General features: G+C 38.9%; 1 protein-coding gene across 1 annotated transcript; it reads left to right on the forward strand.

The window, feature by feature from the left end:
• The first annotated feature begins 1,484 nt into the window (after positions 1-1,484).
• Positions 1,485-15,327, forward strand: LOC117525556 (heterogeneous nuclear ribonucleoprotein H3-like). The gene is given in 9 exon segments (XM_034187437.1): positions 1,485-1,642; positions 3,714-3,852; positions 4,905-5,104; positions 12,603-12,673; positions 12,675-12,699; positions 12,828-12,943; positions 13,152-13,287; positions 13,942-13,995; positions 14,504-15,327. Coding segments are annotated over 9 exon segments (936 nt in total). The 5' UTR covers positions 1,485-1,521; the 3' UTR covers positions 14,578-15,327.
• Positions 15,328-21,717: the final 6,390 nt, after the last annotated feature.

A 21,717-nucleotide genomic window follows, 5' to 3' on the forward strand; every position in this document is an offset into this window, starting at 1 on the left:
CTCAGTTCATTCATATAGTCTCATTTTTTAAATATGTTTTTAAAGATATTTGACCATTTATTACATCTCATGATCTCATAAATTCAGCATACGATGCGCACATGGTGTGAACAGGACGGTAACGGCAGAATCACACCTTTAGAGAAAGTTCGGAGAGAAGTAAAGGCAGCTTCACGTTTTGTTTTGTTAACGTTCACTCGGGTTACAATCCTCTCTCTGCTCCGCGCTCGCTGCGCACTGAACGTGTCGCGCCTGCATTCAGGAATTTCCCTCACCCACCCCCTCCCTCGCAGTCTGCAGCCTGTTAACTCCGCGCGCGCGCACAGACACACACACTGACAACTCCGCATTTTAGACGGCTTTTGAAGGAGACAGCACTGTTTTAATCGGCCGTCAGCCTCCTTGTTATTGTCCCACCTTAAGACGAGAGCGAGGCTGCAGCACGTTTGACGTCAGATTCTGAGTCGTTTTATGCTTTGTGGATAAAATAAATAATTCACGGTAATCGCGAATATGAAAAGTACCCACGGCACCCCTGACGATCGATCACGGCACCCTGTTGAGAATCACAGCATTAAGCAACTACAAATGGCGTACTTTATTTTTAAGAGTGCTGTCAGAATTTTTTTTTTTTCCTCTTGACCATGCTTGATAGACTTTATTCAGTCAACCTTCTGTGCTCAGCTTTTGATGAAAGTCTGACCCCCATTTCCATACACGTAAAAGCTAGGTCATAAAAGCAGCATTTGTCTTTTCTTTTTTGGGGGGTGGTGATCATTTTAAGACTCATGAACCTCAGCAATGAGACAACTAAAACTAGGCATACTTTCAGGAAAACTCAACTGTTATTTTTTGTACAGACTGTGACATCGTGGGAAAGGTAAACGGAGTGTGCTTCACTTACTCAAAAGAAGGTCGTCCAAGTGGAGAAGCATTCATTGAGGTGAAAACAGCTGATGATTTTAAGACTGCCCTTTCCAAGGACCGTAAATATATGGGACATCGATACATTGAGGGTAAGCAGTGAACGTTGTTCTACCAGAATGATAAACCTGTGGGTATTTGTGTTGTAATCTATGTTCATTTGCTTTGTGTGACATGAGTTAGGCATTTCATGTTAACGATTTTTGTTGGACGATACATTGTCCCAGAAAATTTTAATTTTAAGGCTGTTTTTATTCAACTGATAATAAAAATGGCAGCATTGGGAACACTGTAGGTGAGTCAGACAGAAACTCTGGCTTACAATTTGTTTACTCTTATGGCCAGTGTGTTAGTATTATGATGTGAAAGTGTCTCGTGATTCTCCCATTGATTTTTCTTCCTGCAGATACCCAGCATTTTAGAGTTTGTTTGTGTGTGTGTGTGTGTGTGTGTGTGTGTGTGTGTGTTTGTTTGTGTCTTAACCTTAAAACTGTGGAAAACAGATTTTTATTCTGTAAATCCTGTTTTGAAATCGTGATGTTTGTGTGACAGTACATCTGTCTGATTGAATCAGTGTTCAAGTCGAATCGCAGCGAGATGGACTGGGTGCTCAAACGTAGCGGCCCTGCTGACTATGATGGTGGCAGTGGTTGCATGCTGAGGCTCAGAGGCCTGCCTTTTGGTTGCAGCAAGGAAGAAATTGTTCAATTCTTCTCAGGTACATCAACATATCCTTTAAAAAAAAATCAAAACTTGTCAGTTTTGCCTGATTTCACGATTGAATTTTTAATTTGTATTAAAATTAGTATTTGTTACATTAATTTTAGTCCATCCTTTTTGGGACATTGCAGTTTTTCTTCTTGAATGCATCTGGCTGTAGGTGTAATGATGGAACCTGCATATTTCTAGTTAAATGCACAAAACATATCACCGTTTACATTAAAATGTTAATTTAAACATACATCAAGAAATTTGATGTTTAAAGAAACTAAATACATTTTTTTCATTGGCCAACATCATTTGTGCATCTCTAAACAAAATAAACAGGAAGACTTAACCCTGAGAATAATTATACTTTGTAACAACAGATTTGTCGTTCATTTTTTTAGTTACTAAATTACATGCCTAGTAAAATTGTTATAAATGAAATACAGGACATCAAATTAAAAAAACATCCTAAATCAGTCAAGTGACATCAATGCTTGGATGGTATCTGATCTTATATTTTTATATATACATTTTGCCAAATGTCGATTTAAATATATATATATATATATATATATATATATATATATATATATATATATATATATATATATATATATATATATACTGCCAAATCCCAAGACTTGTTCACCTTCCTACTAAATCCTTCACAGCATTAAAGGTGGAGAATTTTGTGATCTTCATGTTTAACAATGTATTTAGAAATTTGTTTTATTCGGTCAAATCTATTCCAGTTGCTAACTCTCATGTAGTAATTATTCTGTGGTTGACAAGTTAGCCTTTGCATTTCTTGTACTTGTGTGTTACAGCCGAAGGGAGCAATGTATGTTTGTTGTTATATAGTATAGTCATGTTGTGTTTGAATTCTTTGTTACTATGTCATACTGTGTTAATGTTATGTTAAAACATTATTTGGCGCATTTGTCCTATATGACACGCATATCATGTCTCCTAAAGTGGGTTAGAAGACTGGATGGGTGGGGCATATTTGGCTAAAGTGATAGTCCTGAGACACTGATGTGGAGTCAGAACTGAGATTCTACTAATTTAAAGCCTATATGTAGAAGAATTGATACAAGAATTATAATGGATACGGAGAGCTATGTTACTCACAGTTCAAATTTTTTTTTCTCCGTGCCACATGGTTAGACATGGGCCACTCTGATAACTTTAGGCAAAAATAACATGATTCATGTGGTATTTCCCACCTGGATGCATTATTTCAGTATTCAACATCTCTCACTGGCTTTCCATTCCAGATTTATGCAGAAGTTAAATGTCTTCAGAATTCCCCCCCTCCAAAAAAGGCAAAATGAGAGCATTACCCTTAAGTGATGTAATGCGACTGCGGTGTGTGTCCTTTTGTAATGACCAGTTCTAATAGTGATGGCGACACATTTCTGCTAAATATTGGCATTTCTTTTTTCAATCCAGTATTGCTGTAATATCATCCCTTATAAAGGTTTAACAAGCACGCCGGCTCTTCCTCCATCCACATATATGCGGCATGTATTTTAGAATATAATTGATGAATTTAAAACCCTGACATTTTTGGTCCACAGCATACTGTTAAAAATTGATAATCTGATAATCTGCCCATACCAACTGATGACTTTCTGACATCAAAAATACTTATCTGAGTCAGGAGAGTTGATTTGCATCTATGGCAAATAGATTCAAATGCTAGTTAGAGTACAGGTCACAAATTTAAGAATGTAATGCACTTGTAATGTAAAACACTGCTCAGCACTGTACTTTACAGATTATGCAGTGTTTCAGAGGAAATACTGTGGGGGAAAAAATCCTCTGCATCCATTATAATTCTATGACTTGGGCTGATTCCAGACCAGTACCACTTTTATTCTGCTACTGGTGAATTTATAAGTGTATCTCAGTCCTGTGAGATGACTCTTATAATGCAGTCTTATTACAGCTCTGTGATGATTTATCTTAATCCTGAAAGCTCCAGTGATAAGTGGGTGTTGTCTTTTTTTTTTCTTTCTTTCATATATTTATCACCCTACCTACCTACCTATGTATGTATTTGTGTGCTTGGGTTGAAGGGTTGAGAATCGTGCCAAATGGGATTACTCTGCCAGTGGACTACCAGGGGAGGAGCACAGGGGAAGCCTTCGTGCAGTTTGCCTCAAAGGAGATAGCAGAAAAGGCTCTGGGGAAACACAAGGAAAGAATAGGGCACAGGTGGGACAGACGGGAAAGGGACGGGCTGGATTGGGTTGGGCTACTATTGTAGTGTTTACTGGGTGGTCATATTAATGGGATGGGTTATGTTATTCTTGTGGTTGAATGATTAAAACATGGGTTGGTCTGCTAGAATAAATTGTGGTAAAATGGGTTGTGGTACCTTCTTAATTGAGCTATGTAATGTAAAATGCTAATGGTGGGGTTTATTCTAATTATGGTGATATGTTGAATATTAGGATGAACAATCATGACATAATTTTATACAATAGATGGATGGTGTTAGAACTTCATTTGACTATAATGGACAACTAGTGGTGTTTACATTGAAGTATGCTAAATCCAGATTATTAATGGGGAGGAGGACATTATGTAGAAGGTGGAGATGATATTCAAGGAGCCCTCCAGCTGTAAATCATCAAACCTCTTTCTGCTCTGTTATATTCTGAATGATTGATGCAACACAGAACGTTGCTTTATTCTGCACTAGGGGCATATCTCTGTGCGGACTAAAATATAATTAAAGCAATTCTCCTTTGGTCAGAAGTATATCCTTTATGTTCAGTTATTCTGCCCCACAAAAGGCAACTGTTCAAGAAGTCAGTGAAACGGCGCTATTGCCATGACATTCATGTCCAGGGTGGGTGTATGTAAACTTCTGACCACAACCGTAAAGGTTTGAATTAAACACTCCACATGAGTTAGGTGTGTGATTGATAAATACCCTGTAAATATTTGACTTTCAATCGTGGAGTTAGATGTAACAATAATTTTTCATTGCCCCAAACCCATCTTGTAAAGAACACATTTTTTGGGTGGTTCTGTCATTCAGACACTCGGCTGGAGCATAAAATGATGTAGGCTTTTTTTTTTCTTCCTAGGTGAATATTTAGGACATGGTTGGATAATTTTAAGATTATGTTGAGTAATTGTCTGTTGTCCATTTTTCCTCTCTGTAAAACATGTCCATGTATGCAACTTGAGCCAAATCATTTCTATAGCTTGACCCTGTTCTCTGCCTCTCCTCACCCCACGGACCTCTCCTGGTACAGGTACATAGAGATTTTTAAGAGCAGCCGTAACGAGATCAGAGCCTACTATGAACTTCCCCGACGGGGGATGGGAGGACAGAGACCAGGGCCCTATGATAGACCCATGATGGGGGGTCCCAGGGGTGGGTTTTTTGGAAACTCACCTGGCCGTGGTGGGTCTCTGATGGAGAACGTGAGGAGTGGAGGGAGCTATGGAGGAGGTAAGTGGGGTTTTCTGTTTCTTTGTAGAGAGAAGTGATTTTGCTACTGCCAGATAATTAACAGAACCAGAAGGTTACTTGATGTAGGCCTTTATTTAACCAGGTTAGTCCCATTGAGATCAAGATCTCTTTTGCAAGGGAGACCTGGACAATTATAAAGTTTCCAACGCACCTAACCTGCATGTCTTTAGATGTGGGAGGAAGCCGGAGCACCCGAGGGAGCCCACGCAAACACGGGGAGAACATGCAAAGTCCACACAGAAAGGCCACAGGTGGGAATCGATCCTATGACCTTCTTGCTGTGAGGCAACAGTGCTAACCACTAAGCCACCGTGCTGCCCACCTGCCTTCACATGAGTAGTAGCAGTCAATTATTATTGAAGTTGTAAAACCATGTCAACCATGTGATGTCATAAGGAAAATTTGTGTTGCGGTGTTTAAATGAAAGACCAACTCTCCACAAAATTTCCCAGGTGAAAATGGTGTCAGTGTCCACCATCATATAGAAACCATCACCCTTCTCTGACAGCTGAGGTAAAAATGATCATGTGACACAGCACAAAATATTTGTCCCCCTTTGTTTCCTGCAAATAAATACAAATAAAGAGGCATGAAGGAAGGAAGAAGGAAGACAAAGGAATAAATAAAATACACAATGTTAAATTCATGGCAATGAATGCAGTGAAATGATCAGACAGGTGGAACACTATCAAAATGAGATGCATAAAAAAAAAAAACAGTTTAACATTTGGCACAAATTTAAATAGCTGCCACAAGTCAACTAATCTGAAATACTACAGCATACAGTCAGTAGACCACGGGCTGCGTAATCAGTATCCTGTTGGATTATTGAGACCATGACTGTGAAAACATTGGCAAATGAAAGCCTATGGTACCCAAAAGAACATACTCCCCCCCACCATAAATTTTGAGTTTTAGAACCGCTGGCCCAAAATGTCAATGTGCATCAACTGTTTTTTAAAAAAAATTAAAATGACACGGTAAGCATGCAATTGGTGTTTTTTAAAAAATACTTTCATCAGTATTTATGGATTTTATTATTAAATAAGCAAAACAATAGTGATCAATCACTCCATTTCACTCTTCACTGTCATCATTATCTAATATACAAATAATGAATGTTTTTGAGTTCAATGGTACGAATATTTCATGAGGTGAAAGCTGGAACATACCATTCAACGAGGCAAAGCCAAGTTGAATGATTTGTTCCAGATTTCACCGAATTAAACATTGATTCCATTGAAAGAATGTAAAAACATTCATTATTTGTTTTATAACGGCTAAAATATATCCTTGTCATTTGATATTTTATTAATTTATAAACAACAAGCTGTGACATTAAGCTTTTTAGTGTCAGTTTACTTGTCCTATAGGAAAAGCTGGTTGTCCGGACAACCCGTGAGTGAGATTCAAATTAAATATTTATCGCATCTACTTTGCTCTGACTTGTCACTTAATAAAAACCTGTCATACTTCTTTTGTTGTAAGTACTTTAATATTCCAACATGAGCACTGCAGCTGAAATAGAAAAATCATTACATTTCAACATTTTCTGGGACTGAGATTCAGATTAAATATTTATCACAATGGTAATACAGGGAGACACTTTTTGCCTTAAACCAGATGAAAAAAAAAAAAAAACTTCACTAAAAGACACAAAACATAAATAATGCATGGCTTGTGGTCTTATAGTTTTTCAAAATGTGGTGGTGGTGGACATGTAATGATCCTGACATTTACTTTGTCTTCTATTTCTGTAACTGTAGACTGTATGAAACAAACATATTTCATGTTTTGTGAGGTCAGCTTTGTTTTTATTTATTTATTTATTTTTTGGTAATGTATATCTATTCCTACATTGAGGCCAGCATTTTCCAAGAAAAAAAGGTCGGGACAGGGCAGTTTATTGTTAATGGAAGAATTGGTTAATAATATTTGCAGCCAGTTTTCTTGGGAAATGTCAGGATGATTACATGAACATTTCAACTCACTGAATATTTCTTAGACTTCATTTATATCAGTCATTCAGAAATACAAACAGTGTGGTACTTTATGGTAAATCTGTGTCAGGTAGGCAGTTGTCAAAAACTAAATGTCCATGCTGGAAGAAAAGTGAGGGAAGCCACCAAGACACAACTCTGGAAGAATGTTTGGCTTCTGTGGGTGTGCGTGGAGAAACTGGGAATATAACATTTTTATCTTTATTTTACATACAGTCTCTACTTTTTTTTTGTGGTTGTTTCTGTTCCATTTCTGAAATTACAGAACTGCAATAAGGAAAAGTGTTAACATGTTATTGTTTTTTCAAACTCTGTAGTAGAACAAACACAAAAACCAAACGCTTATAAAGAAGGAAAAAAATGCACAAACGTGCAGGAAAAACTGAACAATGCAGACTGATTTGACTTGTGATTTTTGAAAATAATAAGCGGTAACTTACTTTGAAATAAATGAAACTCAGAACTGCAGCCTAATAATTTTGAAAAATAAAAATCAGCAGCTTGTATTTTTATTCAGACTAGAGTTCATTTCCTCTTTTTTTTTCTCCTCAATCATATTTTATGCTTGAACATAAAACTACATTAAGCCATCTAAAATAAATATCTTTGTAAAATAACAGCTTGTTAAAGTTCAGAGTTCTCACCTGCTTTATGGGATTTCTGCTTCTGAACATCACTGCAGAGTTTCTCCACATCAGTTTTTTTTTTTTTAAACACGTGTGATTTTTTTTTTTTCGTTTTTTGTTCATTCATATATATTCTCATTTTTTTAAAGGAATTTTGACCAGTTTATTTAATCTCTATCTCCTTATTTAATCTCATAATTTCAGTATAACTGTCACCGACACGTGCACACAGTGTGAACAGGACCTACCGTCAGAACAGTCCAGAGAGAAAGCCAGCTGACTCGCGCGAGCACACACACGGCTGCAATGATCAGACCCAGTCTTAATTTTAGACAGCTTTAAGCAAAGCCTCCCGCTATTTTTTTGGCGTCTTTTTTGAAAATTGAACGCTCAAATGACAGCAGGACGGCTCGCTGCCTAAAACCTTGGTCCTCGCTCCCGTCTGCTCCCATGAATTTTTAATCCTGTATCATCCCAATCACGTGATAAATAGCAAAGTTGACTCCCATCCCATTTGAATACCACAGGAATCCCGTGATCCGTGGGAACCCTGAAAAAATGTCAGCCTCTACTACACACACTCCATACAGTGGTCTCGCGCACACATTATCATGTTTTCTGATTGTCTGCTGCGTGGAGAGTGGCTGGAAAAACCGAAGACGCTGTCTCGCGAGGTGCTAGACAAGACGTGATGTAAATAAGAAAACAAAAAGTCGGTGGTCAGGTATTTTGATTCCAAGTGATGAAACTAAAGAATTTGAACGTTTTAACCCAAAAAATGTAATTTGTCCGGTCGGACAACGATATAGAGCTAGCGCTTGTCTGATCACACTTGTCCCTGACAATCAGACAAGCCTTAATGTTGCCTGCAACAGAAAAGGGACTTGCATTTTGGTGTTCCACTGTAATGTGTAGTCCAGTGATGCTGTGCACTGACTTCGGACTTCCATTAAAACAAATTGTGTAGTTCCTCAGTCCAGCCAAAAAAATCACATCAGTGTTTCATGTGAACAGGTCTTCATGCATCCAGATGGCTTACAGCAGAGTGGATTTTGTGTGTGTGTGTGTGTATCTTACAAGAATTAGCAGCGTCAGTCAGCTCAGTCAAATTATGTCTCGGGAGAGTCGTTGTCCCCCGTGCATGCACACACACGCAACCTGGTCGGCACTTGTCCAGCTTTTCTTCTCTCTTCATGCTAACGAGCGCAAGGTAGCACAGTGGATTTGTTTTGTGTGTGCATGTGCGTGTACGAGCATGTGTGCGCGCAATCATGCGTGCGTGCACAGAGTGCAATGGTACCAAATGTATGGAACAAAATTTGCACTCTAAATGGAACCAAGCTGCACTCTAAATGCAGTGCAACACAAACTGGATGAATTCATCCATATCATGTGACATACAAAGCACCAATCAAATGACAAGGATCCACTCAGCCGTTATATAAAGTACTGCATCCAGTGATGTTATGACAGTCACTTCTGACACATTTTCACAGATCTGTGCATGGAACATTGTTTGCAGTTGTGTACAAATGTCTGCATTTCTGCATTTACTTTTTTTAACAATTACCAATGCAGTACACAGGTTCCATTACACAATCATGCAATTGTGTAAAATCACAGTTAACCATGAAGCAGTTAGCCATGAGATGTGGTATTCCAGTTTTGCAATTGCTGAGCAGCAAATAAAAAGACCCTTCGGCTGCTCCCTTGTTTACACTCGGGGTCGCCACAGCAAAGCAAAGGTTTATCTGCGTGTTGAACTAGCACAAGAATTACACCGGATACTCTTCCTGACACAACTCCACATTACACGGAGAAATGTGGCAGGGGTGGGGTTCGAACCAGCAACTTTCCACACTGAAACCAAGTACCCTGGCCAGAGGTTCCTCATGTGGTGAAGCATCTAAAGTCACAAATACCATGAATTCACATAGCCATGAGATATAGTATTCCAGTCATGTAATTGCTAGAGAATAAGTATGTATAAATAACTGAATGAATAAATAAATAAAGGAAGGCCAGAGGTTCTCCTACATCTTTAGCAGTAAAGCATAATTAACTGTAGTATTACTATGAATTAGAATTGTTAGGTCATTAGAAATAAGGGTACATGTGATCATGCATTTCATGATGTTGATTAATGCATCACGTATGGGTTTGTTCTAATTTCTTTGAATATCAATGTGTCATAACCAACAACCGAATTTACGCAGACACTTTATTCTTTGTATCACCATGGCCACCACATTATAGTAATACTTAATGACCTTTTAAAAACAGCCACCCAGGTACACAAAGGCAACGCTACACAGTGAGTCAGAGCACTTTACTCATCATATATAAAATTTAAGCTTGCATTAAATGAAATACTAAGTTTACCTATAGAAGCTGCAGCTTCTGCTTCACTTTTGATGCTCTTTGTAGATCTTTCAATCCGTTCCGAGTAGCATGTCTTGCGTAATCCACCGTCGGGTATTGGAGGGTTGTTGTTGTTATTACTATTACTGAAATCTGCCAGCATGGCTAGGTGTTGAGCGATGTGACTGCGTGAAATTTCTGCTTGCGCACCTTTCCAAAGTCTGACACCATGCGTGAAATGTGTATTGTGTTTGATCTCCACCCTGTTTGGCAAACAACTGTGTGTGCAACTTGGATCAGGGGCAAACAGACCACAGCTGATATTTGCTGTTCGGTGTGTGCTTAATGTATTTTGGCTCAAGGATGAATGCCACCAAAACACAACGCTGATAGAAGCAATAGTTTTGGAGAAGCTACAAATATTAGCTAATGTTGCTAATTACATTTTGGACTCCAGCAGGGAGCACTAAATCATCTTTATATTAAAAGCGTGAGTGTAAGTGCATATACGTAATTATAAATACGTTAAAATACATGGATGACACAACTCAGTAACACAGTTTAGACTCCGCTCCACTCAGTGCCCTACGAGACTCTCCGCCCTAACCTTTAGAGTCCTTCAGTGCTCGCCGCACTCTGAGCTCATCCTGTCGCTGTGACAGCTTGGTGGCGTGTTCTTCTACACACTTGCTGAGTCCCTCCAACGTTCTGTCCCCGCCCTCCAGTTTGATGGGCTTCTGCTTGTTGTTGCTGGTGAAGTATATCGTGGGGAAACCTTCCACTCTGTAGCTGTCATTGGGAATGTCCTTGGCAGTGGAGTCCATCTTGGCAATCACCAGGTTTTCTCTGCCTTGTACTTCTTGCTCAGAGCCAGATAGTCTGGCTCCAGTTTCTTACAGTGACCGCACCACGGCGCATAAAACTCAATCAGGACATCCTTCTGAGGATCCATGACAATCTCGTCAGATGTTTTCCCTACCACCACCTTCACCGGACCTTTGTTGTTCTTTGGTGTCGGCTGAGACTTTATGATGGGGCTGAGCTTCCCTTTCTTAAAGGCAAGAACAAAGTCTCGCAGAACCTCGGCATCAAAGTCGTCGGGCTCTATGGCAAACTTTTTCCCGCCATCTGAATACCCACGTTGACTTCCTCTCCCTCTGAGAGCATATCTCACCCATATTGGCCTCTCTTCATTGGCTTCCTGTTAATTCTAGAATAGAATTTAAAATTCTTCTTCTTACTTATAAGGTTTTGAATAATCAGGTCCCATTATCTTAGGGACCTCATAGTACCATATCACCCCAATAGAGCGCTTCGCTCTCAGATTGCAGGCTTACTTGTAGTTCCTAGGGTTTGTAAGAGTAGAATGGGAGGCAGAGCCTTCAGCGTTCAGGCTCCTCTCCTCTGGAACCAGCTCCCAATTCGGATCAGGGAGACAGACACCCTCTATACTTTTAAGATTAGGCTTAAAACTTTCCTTTTTGCTAAAGCTTATAGTTAGGCTGGATCAGGTGACCCTGAACCATCCCTTAGTTATGCTGCTATAGACTTAGATGCTGGGGGGTTCCCATGATGCACTGAGTGTTTCTTTCTCTTTTTGCTCTGTATGCACCACTCTGCATTTAATCAGTGATTGATCTCTGCTCCCCTCCACAGCATGTCTTTGTCCTGGTTCTCTCTCTCAGCCCCAACCAGTCCCAGCAGAAGACTGCCCCTCCCTGAGCCTGGTTCTGCTGGAGGTTTCTTCCTGTTAAAAGGGAGTTTTTCCTTCCCACTGTCGCCAAGTGCTTGCTCACAGGGGGTCGTTTTGACAGTTGGGGGTTTTTCTGTAATTATTGTATGGCTTTGCCTTGCAATATGAAGCGCCTTGGGGCAACTGTTTGTTGTGATTTGGCGCTATATAAATGAAATTGATTTGATTTGATGACACAAGAAAATACTTATTTCCATTGTGGTCCATTTAAAAAAAAAATCAAATGACAAAACAGAAATAATAAAAAATTAAATAAGTGTGTAAATGATGACAAGAACCTAAACAATTTATAAATAAGACAGTAAATTAACATTAGAAATTACATAATTAACAGGAAATAAGAGTTGAGTTCCTCTTCTAAATATTGTTGAGGTCTGAAGTGAACCGCTTCTGTCACACCAGATTTCTTTTTGTCCTCATTGATAGTGGCTTATGTGGACAGTGGTCTGCTTGACTTGGTCACTCGATGTAACTGGTTATAAACTGGACAGTGAACACTGACACCCCCTGGACAGTTCTGGAATGTGCACCCATATCAAATTATGAATTGTATTAATTTAAGGGCTTCAGTTATCAACCAACATGAGATGATGTCGTTTTGTCGATGAAGTGTTTATTTATTCTGGGCAGAGTTTTACAGTGTTTATTTTTCACTTTGTTGCTGTGAAGCAATTGATTTGAGGCCTTTGCAGTTTTTTTAAAACCATCTTTCAGCCTTTGTTGCTCGCTGTGTGCAGGTTATGGAAACTTTGACAACTACAACGGATTCAGCAGTTACCATTTCAGCGATGGCATGTTTGACGAGCGGGCTGAGAGGAGAAAGATTGGGCAGAGGTGCACTCCACATTTATTTTTTTTACTTGGGTCTGCAAAATAGTTTCACTGCAGTTGATTCATCTCCTGCACAAGTTTGTCGTGTGTGTGAGGTTTGTGACCTGTGGATGTTGTTTGCTTTGGACCAGGAATGGGAGGCCACAGTTACAGCAGTCATGGTGATTCTGGTGCGGGTCTTCATGGTGGCCACTTTGTCCACATGAGGGGTTTACCGTTCCGTGCCACAGAGGGAGACGTTGCCAGAGTACGAACACACACCCGCACACACAGCGGTGATGTAAGGCTTTGTGTTACTTAATAAAGAGCCACTTTAGTTGTGGTTAATTAGCTGTTCATTAGCTTCAGTCCGTGGATGGTTGCTGTTTATGTTGTTGACCAGAACGCTGCTGATCACTGGCTCCTGCTTTCAGATCAATGATGTGATCGCTGCTCCCACTGTCTCTCTTCTTTAGTTCTTTGCTCCTTTGAATCCACTGAGGGTTCATATCGATGTGTCTCCGAGTGGAAAGGCAACTGGAGAGGCAGATGTGGAGTTCCGCTGCCACGAAGATGCTGTGGCGGCCATGTCCAAAGACAAGAACCACATGCGTATGTCTTCTTTTTTTCCTCTCTCTCCTCCTCCTTTTGTAATTTCTGTCATTAGTTTTGCTGCTGTTGTATAACAGTGTCTTTCACTCTGGAATAATTTCATGATAGAAAATTGTTGACTTATGGTAAATGGACTGCATTTATATAGTGCTTTTTCATCTGCATCAGACGCTCAAAGCACTTTACAGTAATGCCTCACATTCACCCCGATGTCGGGATGTTACCATGCAAGGTGCTCACTACACACTGGGAGCAACGAGGGGATTAAAGACCTTGACCAAGGGCCCTTAGTGATTTTCCGGTCAGGCTGGGATTTGAACCGAGGATCCTCTGGTCTTAAGCCCAACGCTTAACTACAAGACCATCACCTCCCCTATGACTTATGACAAAAATTCAGTATGAAGGTGCAAAGAATTTGTCATAATGAGCTTCCAAGTCTCATTAAAGACCACAAACAATGTTCAGTCCTCATATTAAGGCCATTAAAAATACATATGTCGCAAGGCGTTTATGATGAGGTCGCATCCTGCCTCAGCTTGTGTTGTTTAGTAGAGTGTTGGATAAATTCCATATAAATAAGTTATTTAAAAATGTGGCTGGACTTTATTCGGGTTGAACAGGTCTGATGACTCATGTTCTTGATTGTCTTCACAGAGCATCGTTACATCGAGCTTTTCCTCAACTCAACAGCAAGTGGAGCAGAAATGAGTGAGTTTTATTTTGGCAACATCTGAACATCTGAAGCAGTTTGATAGCCAACAAAAGGCTGCAGCTATCATCACCATGTGGATTTGTGGGGGTCTGATTGGAGGATTTATTGATCCAACATGTATGTCATGCAGTGTTACACGGAAAATGTTTTTATTAAAAAAAAGGGGGCGTGCACAGTAAATAAGCAGCTATGGTTAGTAATGTTGCACAAAAAGTGGAAAATAAGTAGAAAATCAGTGACTGTGCAACATTTGTCATTTCTCATCCTGTGAAAATGGTCAGTGTTCAGATTGTGTGTTGATGTTGGTCATGAGCAGTAACTCTTGGTGCTTTTGAGTGTTATTCCCAAAGCAGAGTTTAAATTAAATACTAAGAGAGGTACTAAATATTTGGCTCCAATGAATAATAATCACTGCATTACCAGATTCCAAGGCTTGTATTCTGTATTTTCTTATTTATTGCTGTGATTTTTGTTGCATTGACCTGTCTTTGTGAATGTCTTTAGGCCGTGGTGGTTACTATGGTAACTCAGGAGGGGATGGAGGCTTACGGAGCAGAGGGCTGCGAGGCACGTACTGATGACATCATTCCACCCATTATTATTAGTCCACATTTACTCATTAATGTTTCTAAGCAGAGAGCTGATCTGAGGTCACCTGTGTGTCAGAGCTTTGTTTTATTGTGGGTTTTTTTCACCAACAGACAAATCAGATGCGACTTTAACAGTAATAATTGCGTTCAGCTCCAAAAATAAAAATGTTTCATTTTAAGGTTGACTTTTGTGCCCGCAGAATATAGTTCATCTTTTATTTTATTTGTACATTGTCAACCTTGTACAGTAAACAATGTTTTTGTTCGATGTAGAGGAGTGGAAAAATAGTGCAGTTTTGTTGTAATTGACAGAATTCAAAATTTTTATGAGACTTGGGCAGTACTTTTTTCCCCTCTTGTGCTGCATAATAATTTGTCCTGTTATCTGGTGGATGTGTTAAAGCTTCATGGTTGAGTCAGGTGATGAATCACCAACAGAAGAGTTTTGATTATTATTACAGATGTATGATGGTTCAGTAAAAATTGGTAAAAAAAAAAAAAGAACTTAAAATATTTTAATGCGTTTGTTGACTTGGCTTTACGTTGTGATTTTAGATCAGATTTTCTGCTTTGAACTGGTAATTTGTGAGGTAGTTTTTTTCCCCCTTTTTGTTTTCAGTTGATAACAGAATCAAAAAATTTGAATATTCTCTGCGTGAAATCAAATTGAGTATATTTGAGCTGTACTTTAGCTTGTATAAGCTGTTGTACATTTTGCCTAATAAATTTTATATTTAAGCCTGTCTCCATGACTGATGTGGCCTTTAAATGTATTCTTCATACCCCCCCAAAATAACAAAAAAAAAAAAAGTGGACTCAGAAGCAACATTAATGTTTCAGTCACCTTCAAACTAATTATTTTAAATGGCAGCCAACATTCTGAGAGGATTTATAACTAATATAACAGAACACTCACTAGTTAGGTACACCTATGATCAAAGCATTCGGCCACTCATGTTGCATAAATTTGATGCAGTTATGGATGGAGCTTTAGATTGAGGAACAGTGATTGTATTGTAGTTATTGATGGCAGATGGGCTGCTAAGCCAGTAACTACTGGTCTTAAGTTTCACATGTAAACATCTCTGGTCTTCAAATTGGCCTAAAAAAAAAAAAAAAAAAAAAAATCAGTGAGTGCTTTAGTGGGTGTCTGAGTGAAGATGACAGAGGTCAGAAGAATGGTTCCAGCTGATGGAGGCCAAAAAAAAAAAAGTTACAGCCAAAGTACAGAAATGAATGCAGATGTGCTCCAGCAACACAGGATGAAGCCATGTCTTAATAGCACAGGCACAGGATGACACAATAGAAGACTGGAGAAAAGCCACCTGATCTGATGAGTCTTTCTCTGACACATGAAAATATGGAGGCACCGTGACTGATCTAAACAATTCAGCCTGCTGTTAGTGTCAGTATGGAACAAAATCTGAGGACTGTTTGCTGTACTGTTGAATGTCACAAAGGCTCAAGTCTGTTCTACAGGCAAAATACTAGCAAAGTGTATCTAATAAACGAATATATCCTGACAGTAGCCACACAACCCAAATATTTTTGAACTGGACGAATAGTATACAAGTAATAAATGTTAAGTTCAATGGTGTAAGTTTTCCATGAGGTGAAAGCTGGAACATTCCAGCTTTCACCGAATTAAATATTTGTTCTATTGAAAAATGTTCATTATTTGTTTTACATAATGGCTAAAATAGATCCTTATTTGATATTTTATTAATTTATAAACAGCAGAAAAGGGACTTACATTTTGGTGTTCCACTGCTGCTTAACAGTCAAACACAAACTTTAAATTGGAGTCCAAAATTGTGATGGTATCCATGATGCTGTGCAGTGACTTCATGTACTACAACAGCTTGCAGTCTCTGAGGCATGGACTTAATGAGTGACAAACAGTACTCATCAATCTGGCTCCAACTTTCTCTGATTGCTGTTGCCAGATAAGCTTTGCAGGTTGGAGCCTTGTCATGGACCATTTTGTTCAACTTCCACCAAAGATTTCAATTGGATTAAGATCCGGACTATTTGCAGGCCATGACATTGACCCTATGTGTGTTTTTGCAAGGAATGTTTTCACAGTTTTTGCTCTATGGCAAGATGCATTATCATCTTAAAAAATGATTTCATCATCCCCAAACATCCTTTCAATTGATGGGATAAGAAAAGTGTCAAATATCAACGTAAACTTGTGCATTTATTGATGATGTAATGACAGCCATCTCCCCAGTGCCTTTACCTGACATGCAGCCCCATATCAATGACTGTGGAAATTTACATGTTCTCTTCAGGCAGTCATCTTTATAAATCTCATTGGAACGGCACCAAACAAAAGTTCCAGCATCATCACCTTGCCCAATGCAGATTCGGTCACAGACGTTGACTCCAGTTTCCTCCCATTCGTTCCTCATTTGTTTTGTTGTGCATTTTTGAGACATATTGCTTTAAGTTTTCTGTCTTGACGCTTTGATGTCTTCCTTGGTCTACCAGTATGTTTGCCTTTAACAACCTTCCCATGTTGTTTGTATTTGGTTCAGACTTTAGACGCAGCTGACTGTGAACAACCAACATCTTTTGCAACATTGCGTGATGATTTACCCTCTTTTAAGAGTTTGATAATCCTCTCCTTTGTTTCAATTGACATCTCTCGTGTTGGAGCCATGATTCATGTCAGTCCACTTGGTGCAACAGCTCTCCAAGGTGTGATCACTCCTTTTTAGATGCAGACTAACGAGCAGATCTGATATGATGCAGGTGTTAGTTTTGGGGATGAAAATTTACAGGGTGATTCCATAATTTATTCCTCAGAATTGAGTGAGCCCATATTTTTTTTCCCTCTGCTTGGTCTAAAAAAGTAACCGTTACTGACTGCCACAATTTTTTTTTCTTGATTTCTTATAGTGTTTCTTAAAGCCAGAAAGTTGCCATCTGAAATGACTTTAGTTTTGTGTCATATCTGTGATCTGCTTTTTTTTCTACAAAAATAAACAACTGAATGAACATCCTCCGAGGCCGGTGATTCCATAATTTTTGCCAGGGGTTGTACAAAGAAAGACTAGTTCCTCAGTCCAGTGAAAAATCACGTCAGAAATTTGTTCAGCTTTTCATCCTAACGGCTCTTCTAGTGCTGCGGCTATGACCCAAAAAGAGCCTTAAAAATGGATTTAGCTTGCACAACTTTAGAACAAACAATTAGGTATCATTTTGTTCTTTGGGATGTCTACTATAAGGAAATTGAGGTTGTACTCTCAAATCTACTTTCTACAATGTTTATTAACCCCTTACGTGCGGCAACCATGAAACTGAAAATTTGTCATTTGTTTGTTTGCTACTTTGTACCGACAGGTGGAAATAAATCATATCTAATGTTTCCTCTGCTTTCGTTTCAGACATGTACACCCCTTCCTGCTGATTTGAAACATTTTCATAGGTTTCTACTCAATATTAACCCTTTATTTCGCAGGACAAAGTACACATTAAGAGCTGCTTTCAGCTCTTCTTGAAATGGCCTTCAATGGATAATGATTATAGAGTAACCAATTAAATATAGATGGCTATAAAAGTGGAATTTGTAGTGGTCATATCAGGTGAATTTCAAGTGCTACAAACAGGAAAATTCATAAAATAGATGAGTTTGTAGGTCTTACGTCTTAAAATTAGCAAGTGTGGTTTCATAATATTCAGTGCTTGTCCTGCAGTACATGTGATATGCATACACTATATGTATATGATGTTGATTCATAATCTAGAGAGAGAGGTCTCCTGCCAGCCCCTATGGTATCATGAGTTACTGCAACCCATACAAATATAGCTGAAATCTCATTTTTTATCATCCTACAGGTAGATGAAGTCATGTCATATAGACAATTTTGATGAAACTGTTGCACCTCAGCAGAGACATCTGGTGTTCACGTCAGTAACTAAAATAAATGCTTCTCATGGGGCTTGTTCATTAAAGTGAACGTCTGAAAAATCATCCGACCTCTGCAATGTTTTTACACCGAGGCAAGTCGGGGTAGTGTTACCACTGGTGGCACCTGTCTGTTCAACCGTCCATTGAATCTGCGCCACTAATATTGCTTTTCAACCATTTTCTTGGCATATAGGGGGGCAACTTTGTGAAAATCAGAAAAATAACTGAGGCGAACGCTTCAAGCTAGGTTACTGTTGTTTTTACTGTGGCCACCTCTGATAAGGCTTCATCATAGATGTTTTGTTTTATTATGTAACATCCATGGTTAAGTTAATGGTCGTCATTACTCAATGCTTATGAATAGTAGCTTGCTGATATCAACAGTGTGTGTGTACCTAATGTGGAACCTTTGCACTGCAGCAATAATTATGCTTTTTCACCATTCAACCAACTATGTACAAAAATGAGTCGGCTCCAGTCGAAGTTAGGGATGTTACACATTTGTACTGCACAGACAAAAGTTGCAATGGTCAGAAGTGCCAATGCTTGCAGGCTGGTATTGAATGCATTGAGATCTGCTCCTTTAACTCAGAATGCCAAAATCCAAATAATAGAATTTGCATGAGGTGGATGATGGGGATGAAGCAACAGATACTAACTTGATGTAAATCAGTGATAAAGATTCTTCATCTACAATAATATAACTGAGCACTATAGGATTTTTGTCCTATTTAATGAGGAAGGAAGGTGACAGGTAACCCAAAACACAGATTTAATCAAGGTACTTAGTATTGATATTTAGTCCTTTACAGAGAAATCCGCATTTATAGGTAACATGTCTCAAATCTAGCCCCCTCTAACTACCATATCAGTGTAGCACTAAAACTTACATTTGGTGCCAGATTCGAAAAGGTAAATGGCTATTTGCATTTTTCTGGATGGGGTCTTGAATTTTAAAAATGTCATATTTGCTTACATTGATATTAGTAAAGCATTTTGTTGACCATATATAAGCAACTACAGCAGTGAAAGGGTTAATGATCACGTCAGTACCAATGTGCATTCCACAACATCAAAATCTTTTTGATAATTTTTGATAATTAAAGAAGGCAAATTGAACAATATATCCAGTTGTTCTTCAATTTTCTGATTTTAGTTTGCAGGGCCATTGCTCCGGATTTTCACTATGTATGCGGCTACAATAAATAAGGGGTTAATGCACCATTTTAAAGAATAATCACATTTATCAAAACATTTCATTTCTTTCAGGTAGATATCCCAAGGAATAAATTATAACAGTCTATCAGTATGTTGCCATTTTCAGAACTAAAATGGCAATATTTGTTATGAGTCCCTTTATAACCAAAAAGGAATTAAAAAAAATGGTGCAGATGATGCCAGAGTACATCATAAAATCATAAATATAAGTAATAAAAACTGCAAATGGTTATAAATAAATCCATATATTGATAAAAGGATGTTTTATCCACCAAATGAAAGCAGAAAATGTCAGCCCAGCGTTTTCTGGTAATTACGTTTTTCACGGGAACCACAAACAAGGGGTTAATTCATCATGTAAAAAGTATATTCCACGAGTACAACCTCAATATTATATTAGTGCACATCTCAAGGAACAAATTGATACCCATTTTGTCTTGTTCTAATTTATGCAAGGTACCCCAAATTAAGGTCCCTGAACCACAGCACTATTCATGCCTAAGATAGCTTACAGTGAAGTTGATTTGCTTTTAAGTGTTAGAAGAATTAGCAGCGGCAATTAGCTCCTTTAAATCATCATCCGTCAGCAAATCAACTTCACTATGTTTAGCTAAACACTGCTCCCGGTAGTGTGAGCATGCGCGTGGTTGGCGAGTACAACAGCACATTTCATATAGCACCAAAGTTGCATGTTCAATGAAACACAATTCGCCCTATTGACGTTTCAAATGCCACAAAACCTCGGAGAGGTCGCTGCGCTGCGAGATCTCAGTAACATTGAGAACTGCATTGAGACGCTCTGATCACGCTGCACACAGACAACACCATTAACATTGCAACATGAAACTATTTTTATATTGTGCCTAAAACTCTCGTGAATATATTATCTGGGTTTTTAGACGTTATTGCGTTTGTTTTATGTAAACATGCGAGAATCACAGGCTGTCTGTCATTTTCAATGGGAGCTGCTGTGAGCTACGCTCGCTTCCTGTTCATGTCGTTCTGGGGGAAAGTGAAGTTTGCTCTTTAACGTCTTGATTATTGTTCTTTACAACACTGTTTGTCCTCTTTGTTTGAAACTAATATATATAATGTCTGAAATTTGGTTTGCGTTTATTAAATTCCATGCAGATTAAACGTAACAGACAGATTATTTGTTAAAATTGTTTTAGCAAGTTTTCAGGGTATCATGCAGCAGTCTCTTATTAATGTGATGAAAAGCATAAAAAAAATTAACATTTTTGTAGTATAATATTCATTTACAATTGTCATGTTGATTCTCTATATGTTTGACTGCAGCGACTCTGGCACGCAAGGGATTATGGGATACGTCAATAGAGGGTTTTCAATCATGTGACCGATTTACTGCAGGACAGGTGCTGTCTCCATTCTGGATTACAAGGAGGCTGGTGCGTGATAGAAAAATCAATCAATCAATCAATTTTTTTTTATATAGCGCCAAATCACAACAAACAGTTGCCCCCAAGGCGCTTTATATTGTAAGGCAAGGCCATACAATAATTATGTAAAACCCCAACGGTCAAAACGACCCCCTGTGAGCAAGCACTTGGCTACAGTGGGAAGGAAAAACTCCCTTTTAACAGGAAGAAACCTCCAGCAGAACCAGGCTCAGGGAGGGGCAGTCTTCTGCTGGGACTGGTTGGGGCTGAGGGAGAGAACCAGGAAAAAGACATGCTGTGGAGGGGAGCAGAGATCGATCACTAATGATTAAATGCAGAGTGGTGCATACAGAGCAAAAAGAGAAACAGTGCATCATGGGAACCCCCCAGCAGTCTACGTCTATAGCAGCATAACTAAGGGATGGTTCAGGGTCACCTGATCCAGCCCTAACTATAAGCTTTAGCAAAAAGGAAAGTTTAAGCCTAATCTTAAAAGTAGAGAGGGTGTCTGTCTCCCTGATCTGAATTGGGAGCTGGTTCCACAGGAGAGGAGCCTGAAAGCTGAAGGCTCTGCCTCCCATTCTACTCTTACAA

The sequence above is a fragment of the Thalassophryne amazonica genome, chromosome 2, assembly GCF_902500255.1.
Source record: "Thalassophryne amazonica chromosome 2, fThaAma1.1, whole genome shotgun sequence".
Taxonomy (NCBI): Eukaryota; Metazoa; Chordata; class Actinopteri; order Batrachoidiformes; family Batrachoididae; genus Thalassophryne; species Thalassophryne amazonica.